Below are 7,841 nucleotides of genomic sequence, written 5' to 3' on the forward strand. Positions count from 1 at the left end.
AGAGCCAATTTGACGTAAATTACATGCATGAATTAGCGGCCGGGTTAGCGGCCAAGTATCTATCATGGCGGTTAGACCCACCACGTTAGTACACTTAACCGTCCTAATATCGTCTAGAATATTACGGATTTATGACCGCCCACATATATGATATCATCACACTGACGCACGGATAGGAGAGGGGATACAGTTGGACCAGTCCTACTAACTACCTAACTTAGGTAGTAAGAACGCGATGTGAGTTAGCCTGGAAGATTATTGGATGCGCACTGCTCCTAGTTTGTGCTGCCGCAGGCACCTTGCATGTCGCTTCGGGTACGGGAGGGCGGCTAATCTATGGTGATCTTTGCTCATACAGGAACAATATCCAGAGCGGGGAAGTCAATGCACATTTCTTAGGCTAAGTAAGTGAGATGAACGTTTTGGTCATTGCTGTTTTGACGCTGCATTGTTCCTGACCGTAAATCAAAATTTGGGGGCTGATTCGCCTACCAGATATTACAGCCACACTTCTACCAGGCTACATGTACTATGCGTGAAGTAATATAATTATATTGATGTTGTTGGGGATCTACAGGGCTTGAAACAGAACTTTAATAGGTACTTTAGTTTTTTCTATTTTATACGACAACGTGCAGGATGCAGAAGGAAGGAAGAAGAAATGCGCGCTACATAGTGGCGGAGAAAGAATGTTGGGATGTAGGCCGTTCATGATTGGCTTCAGACAAGTCACTTAAACTTGGTTATTTGGTGGTGACAGAGGCCAGAACGTCCTACGGAAATCCTGAGTATGAATTTGAGATATTATGGTCCAATCGAGTTTGAAAGCACGAGTGGAACGTGGCCGGCACAGACGACATTCCCCTGCTGACCTTAGTTCAAGAAAGGTTATAAGAATAGCTAACACAATAATTGATGCACTCAATGTAGTTGGACCTTTACTCGACCCTGGATTCGCTCTTGCAACCCTATCATTAGGCAGAATATTTCTAAAAAGTACCTGGGTGTTGGCTGGAAATAACCCTTGACATGTTTCATTTATATAGAGATCTGAGCACCGTATATGCCAGTTCTGGTAAGGCCGCTGTGTGTAGCATGGTGCGGGCTAGGTTAGGACAAACCACAAAGGGACATCTGTCTATAGCTTCATAGTAACACATGATATCTGCTTAGGACTTCTGCCTAGATACTATAAGGGGAACCTGATAACTCTAAATTATGGTTTGCAGTAAAAGTCTTGTGATACTGCTATGTCTGTATAGGTCAAATAAGGTTTTATCATTGGCTTAGGTAGCATTGTATCAGATATTTTGGCACAGCAGCGTCCTGGATAGTTTCGGGAAGCGGAGGGATAGAGGTCATGGCACCGTAATACAAACGATACAGCCTTCTATTTCCCAGGCGCAGCGCAGTAATAGTGATAGGCAGCACAACCGGGTCTTAGGCAAGATCCTGTATGCTCAAGATATAAGTACATGCCATACTTACTCTAACGATTATCCAAGGCATCTTATCCTCCACAACCCAAGGGATAACTCAATTGTTGAACACTACAGCCTGCCCATCTTCTTACTCTTCTCAACAATATCACTTTCGTATAACTCTGTTTCATTTGAACCATACCCTATACCTAGGAAGCTAGAATCATGCACTTTCACGTCAAACATGCAATCCTCCTGGCGGCTTTCTTCGGCCTGCACTTGGGCACTTCTGTAGGAGCTGGTATGTATAGTAGACAATTGTTTCGGCAAAACATACATGATAGAATTTGCTAACATATTTTCTTCATCCAACATAGGATCATCCGATAACGTACTTTCTACCAAGATAGAAAGCCCCAATCAATCGGCCTCGGAGACTGCGTTGCCGCAGTTTGTTTCATCCGCCGTGACAACAAATGAAGCGAGCCCGGATATCATTCCCAGCCTTGACCACACTCCTAGATTGAACTCCAAGCACAAGGTACCTACTGCAGGTGTGGCTTCAAGCCAGCCGCTACATGTGAACAACACAGCCTTACCGGGTAAGGTTGTTAGGCCTCTCTATGAGCGTGCGCCGAGAGTTACTGTGCAACGATGGAATGGGCTTGATGATGGAACTATAACCGACCCAACCTTTGTGCGTGATGTCAGGCCATCCATGTTCGGGACAGCATACCAACACTCCGAAGTTGATACATTTGCTCGACAGGGGTATGAAAGTATGAAGGGGCAAGACAGACCAAAAATTCTGGTGGGAGCTCTTTATATCCCTGGGTCGGGGGCTTACCTATGCTCGGTACCAGGTGAGCCCGCCAGGAAGCGCTTCAGAGCAACGGCCCACGAAGTGGCCCCTGCATGGTGGCATGTTGTTAAGGACCGCCGACCACGAGACATATACCATGCTGAAGATTGTACAGCCTACCGATATGAATTATCACGGACGAACAAGCTTAGTCCTGGAATGACATATCCTGAAGGCTCCTATTTTGCTGTTTTTGGCGAGCGAGATGGTGAGACCCGCTGGCTTAACCCATGTCGTGGTGGTGGTGGTGAAGATAGGACGCCCCTCGACCCACATTGTACTGAGGTGCTGGGCAGGTTAGGAATTGCGTTTAAGAATGATGCTGAACTTCGAGTCATCAATGACCGACTCCGACGAGAGCGACAAGGTCGAGCCGTTTGATTTTGATTTTGATTTTGATGTTGACCTTTGGCAGACCATTTCGCTCCTTTGTAGTAGCAGGACAGATTATTGTAGGGTATACTTTAAGAATGTAAATGTAAAGGTTTTAGTTTTAGTAAACGTGCTGCACGGCCGAGTCACAGACAAGGGTCGAACGTCTTCTACACCTAAAACATTGTATATCAATCGTATTCACTGTATTAGTTTCCTATCATACACTAAAAGCAAACAGCTATTCTCCCGCTATAAGAGAGGGCGGATTAAGCCACGAATGGTGGATGCTAGTGCTCCTGTGGGGCCTGAAACTAGCCTTCGTAATCGACTTAACGGCATTAAGAAACGCTCGGGAGTGCTGATGGCCCAAGATATATTTATGAGCAAGTCCTGTGCAAGTGAATAGTAGATGTAGATATACGAGGATTTTCAATACGGCTAGAGTTCCTGTACAGAATGGTACAGCTATTGCTACATAAGCATATTTCCGGTGAATGCCGTGGGATGGGCGTGGTGTCGATGGCGTAGATGACCCTCCAGAAGCTGTAGGAAAACAACTTATTGGCAGTGAGTGCAGATTCCGAGTAGGTGGATGTATTATAGTGGAACAGTGTCATAGGAAAACAAAGTGCTGAATGATTTTTACGATTTTCCAGAGAAGTGACTGTACATCAAATCAGTATGTACCATGTGATTTAATTCCCCGCATACTAGGACGGATTGGGTACACAAGCGGGTCAGATGACCCACAATACCCTTTGTAGGATAACTCAAGAACCGAGAGAGTATCAACAATCATCAACATACATGAAATATCCCTTAGTTACAAGCTTATACAAAATTGGAAAAACACCACATTACCTCTAACCTCAGAAGCGGCCTTGTCTAAGATCATATGTCCCTGCAAAGTCAGATAGTATGCCGCAACGCCGTATCGACACGTACTTCTCCTACGTGGCGGTACCCGATACTCCATCGGGCACATCATTTTTAGATCTTCCATATCCGCTCCGCCGTTATATTTATATTCTGTCGGGATTGGTTCGCTTCTGTCCCATTGATTTCAACCGAGCGGAGATTGATGGTGGGAAATGCCGGCACATAGGATACGAAGAAAGCGGTTGCTTCTATAAAGTGCGGCGGTTCTTTGGCAGGTGGTTATTCTCAGCAGGTGACGACTTCATTACTAGATGCTCCTGTCCACCACTACCCATTTCGTTGCTCTATGTCTCGCGGACCATATCAGATGAGGTATCCTCCATTTTGTATTCGGAGAACAAGTTCACGATCAGCCGGAGCGGTTCCTGGGGCTTACGCCCATTACGGAGGCTCAGTAGACATGCAATTCAATCAGTACGATCGCTTACTATTATCCTGAACCACTGCTCATGCGTCTTTCAATATGGACGAACTACCTACCCGCTCATGTTTGCATGCCATCCCACTTGTCGGACTTATGGTCTCCACGATAAACCACTGGGCAGTGTGGCTCGACAGGACCGGACAGTCCTGCAGGAATGGCAGGTCATCCTTCAAATCCTGGCAAACAATATCAAACCTCGGTCACTTCGTCTAAGTTTTATTTGTGATACTAGGGACCTTCAAACTGCGAGAGGAATTGTTGAATCTCTGGGATGTCTCCCCTTGCTTCGTGACTGTTCAATTCGTCTCGGCCAGATCCCAGATTGGTCGAGTTCCGCTCTAGCCCGATCCATGAGCCTCCAGTTAACAGGCAAAACACCCCAGAATCTCGGCCACCCTACCACACTACACCTGCCTGATGAAGTATTGGAACATATACTGTCTTTTACCGAGCTTGTGGCTCCATTTCAACTGGAGTGGTGTCCTGTTCGGGGTTTATCCCCCTTTGACTGCTGCAAGACATGCACTGATTCCCTTTTGGGCTGCTGCTGCTCCTTCTACCATGCAGCCTACGCAACTGGGTGTACCTGTTGGAGATTGCCGCTTCCCCTTTTCCTAGTCAGTAAGAGGATGCATCGGATTGCCACTTCAATATTTTACTCCAAAAACACTTTTTTCATTGCTACCATTCACCGCAACTGTGTTATGTGGTCTCCAGAAAAACCACTTTCAGCCCCTACTATAACGACACAATTCTTTAACAGACTTCCGTCTAATGCGTTGCCACACCTCCGCTCTATCACTGTAGGCTTCCTAGACTTTTGGCCCCAATCTGCCTTCACCCACCTGGCCATAACAGATTGGAGACAAGGCATTGATATAATGGCCAAAAGCCTTGATCTCTCGAAATTTACCTTATCACTTCAGATTGACGTACCCAGATATCCAGAAGATGAGTGCCTCCAGGCATGTCGCTCAATAGTCCATTCCTTGATTCATCTGGGCAGGATCAAGAGGCTGTTTGTCTATCTCTCTGGTCAATCATCACGATATTATAAGACCAAAGGAAAACAATTTGAAACAATACTAGAGAAGACTGTTCTTGGGGATGACTATGATGCTGTTCTACATGGGAAATATGATGTAAATTTTCCATTATGGTATGATGGCTACAGCCGGGAAGGTCCAATCTTCCAAGCTGATGGGCGGAAAGTCTGGGATCCAAAAGAGCATGGCAACTCAGATTATGATTATGAGGACTATCTAAATTTTATGTAGCTCTAGTCCAAGTATTTTTGCCTAGCTAGAATTGTTTATAGTCTAGTACTAGAGGTTCCTTTGGGAGACGTTCCCCAGAATACCTATTTATGTGGCGATTTAATAGACAATCTACCAGCCATCCAGAGCTTAGTTTCCCAATGTTACCTCCTAAGGCAATGGGTACGTTTATCATTGGACTTATTTACGAGGCCTCCTAGAAGATTTCCCAGCAGATATACTGGCGACAGGTACATCTTGTCTTACTGGTCTTGGTGAAGAGGAATACTATTGGGATAACGTCAAGTTATATATAGTTGGTGGTTCATCGTATCGAACATGAGGTTCAATATTTTGGCATTTCTAGCTTAATGGCTCAGCCTAACTCCGTTTTACCTAATAATGGCCTGGGAGAGAGATGGTAAACAATGGGAATATATTGTTTGATAACTTTATCATCTAAGAATCTGAAGCTGCCAGCAAATATGGATTGAGAAGTCTGATGGCTTTACTAGAATGACTTGGAGCAAAACTTTGTTTATTACATTAGGCTTATCTGTGCATTAGACATTGTCGAAGAGATAGATCTAGCGATTCCAATACCTTCTTTCAACTACAGTAGCGTGGAAGTACTATCGACCATTGCATCATCTGCCGGGATGACCATAATATCACGAAATTTCATCACTGTAAAGCTGAGATGGACTAAAATGAGGAGTCTCATAGCTCAGAAAGATGGCATGTACTTCCTTCCTTCATTAATAATGTGAATGTGAGCAATCAGCGCCTTGTTGATACTTTCAATAAAGAAAAGAAATGTGCGTTCCAGCTTCATGAGAAGTGTACGAGCCATAATCTATGGGATAAAGAAGTTGCGCTAGGACATCAGATTAGGCGTGCGCTTCAACGACAGGGGTGCTTCTTACTGAATCAGTGTTCTAAGATAAGTTCTGGAAGAAGTATATCTTAGATCTTGGGGTAAATAGGCTACATGAATTATTTTCCTAGTAATCATCTATTGATGTAATCAAGTAGCTCAGCTATGTATATGAGTATACTTATACATGGATCTCTAATTATAATCGCTATACTGGTGATTCTGATGAGTTGGTCAGTACTTGGTATAGTGATTATAGCGATCAGCTAATTATCTCGACTAGACCTAAAATTAAATAGCCGACTATCGGCGCATTGATAACCCCAGGTAACAAGACCAACTATTACTTCTACGCAATTTGGTGATAGGCAAGGCGCTTCCCGTGCTCAGTGAGGCTGGGGAAGTGCGCAGGCATCAAGTCAGCCCTCCGGTCTCTAGGGTGCTTATCTTTGTCGGTGCCACCTTATGGATTTTGCCTTTTTTTGTCTGCCCTTAAGCGAGAATCCAAGACAAGGATTCATAGCACTGGTTTTCTGGATGTCAGCAAGCTCCAACTATGTATGTTACACTGATTATCTATTCTTGGGCATGGGATATCCAGGGAATCTTTCTACAGCACGGTTCATAGTAGTGCTAGTTAGTTAGTTCAGTAGACAAATAAAATGAGAAGAGAAGTAGTAGATACAGGGGGACAGGTAACCCAACGGGTATAACCAAGCCCTGGAGGCCTGTGCGTATTGAATGGTTACAGCAGCAGCACCCGTGCGCAGGATTGTTGGCCTCTGCCCAGATACCGCAAATGATAATCGAGGATTGGCTCTAAAGCTCCCGTTGACATGGGAGTTTATTCCATTGTACTAGATGATCACTGGAAGGGAGGGGTAGATACGACTTTCAAGCCGCAGTGCACCCGAATGACCAAGAGTCTAAAGGACCTGGTCTGTTGAGCGATTCTAACCTATTTCTGTGGTCCTTCCCCTCCCTCGATGTAGACCAGATAGTTTAGTTGGGAACTTCTGGGAAATGAACCAATCCTGGACCGGCGCTAACGCGGAGTCCCTGCGGCAGTTCCAGAAGTAGCTTAAGAACCTGCATTAGTATCTGTAGATTAAGACCAGGCAGAATCATATAACTGACTCCTGAAATTAAGCGCCCTACTAGATATGGGCGCCACAGCTAACCTAGTAGGTACAATCCTACCGCTTGTTCTTGCTTTCAAAACCCGTACCGCTCAATCTTGACCAGGGATACATAAAGACATTGTACTATTTGTACTTAACTTAGCTGAGACAAACTGAGTGAAGAAGCTAGTCTTGTAGCTCAAGCCTATAAGCCGGATTTTATTACAACCCTATACATGTAATAAATAGATTTATTGACTGTCTATCAAATCTTAGATCTGTATGTATCCCGTTATCTGCTAAAAAGGAGGGGGAAAAGGAGACCGCGGCGGTAGACAAAATTTTAATTGGCTAGTTATGCTAGGATAATTTATATAACGCCGATATCTTCCGTACTCTTTTCCTTCCCAACAGATTCGGAAAATCGTGATGTAAGCTCGTGCTCAGATGATTCCCGTCTCGGGTATCAAGGACCTAGATTGGAAGTATCTTGGTAGAAACAGCCAATGGCAGGATAAAGGAATCTAAGTGCACTGTTGGAGCTAGGCACAGCGTCATTGGTCTCC

General features: G+C 44.7%; 1 protein-coding gene across 1 annotated transcript; it reads left to right on the top strand.

The window, feature by feature from the left end:
* Positions 1-1,646: 1,646 nt before the first annotated feature.
* Positions 1,647-3,297, top strand: AO090102000269 (uncharacterized protein; the record flags this gene model as incomplete). Its single annotated transcript, XM_023236903.1, has 3 exons — positions 1,647-1,722; positions 1,832-2,491; positions 3,278-3,297. The coding sequence occupies 3 exons, from the start codon at positions 1,647-1,649 to the stop codon at positions 3,295-3,297; spliced, it is 756 nt and encodes a 251-aa protein (XP_023091744.1).
* Between the last annotated feature and the right edge of the window lie 4,544 nt (positions 3,298-7,841).

This window comes from Aspergillus oryzae, chromosome 4, assembly GCF_000184455.2.
Source record: "Aspergillus oryzae RIB40 DNA, chromosome 4".
Classification (NCBI taxonomy): Eukaryota; Fungi; Ascomycota; class Eurotiomycetes; order Eurotiales; family Aspergillaceae; genus Aspergillus; species Aspergillus oryzae.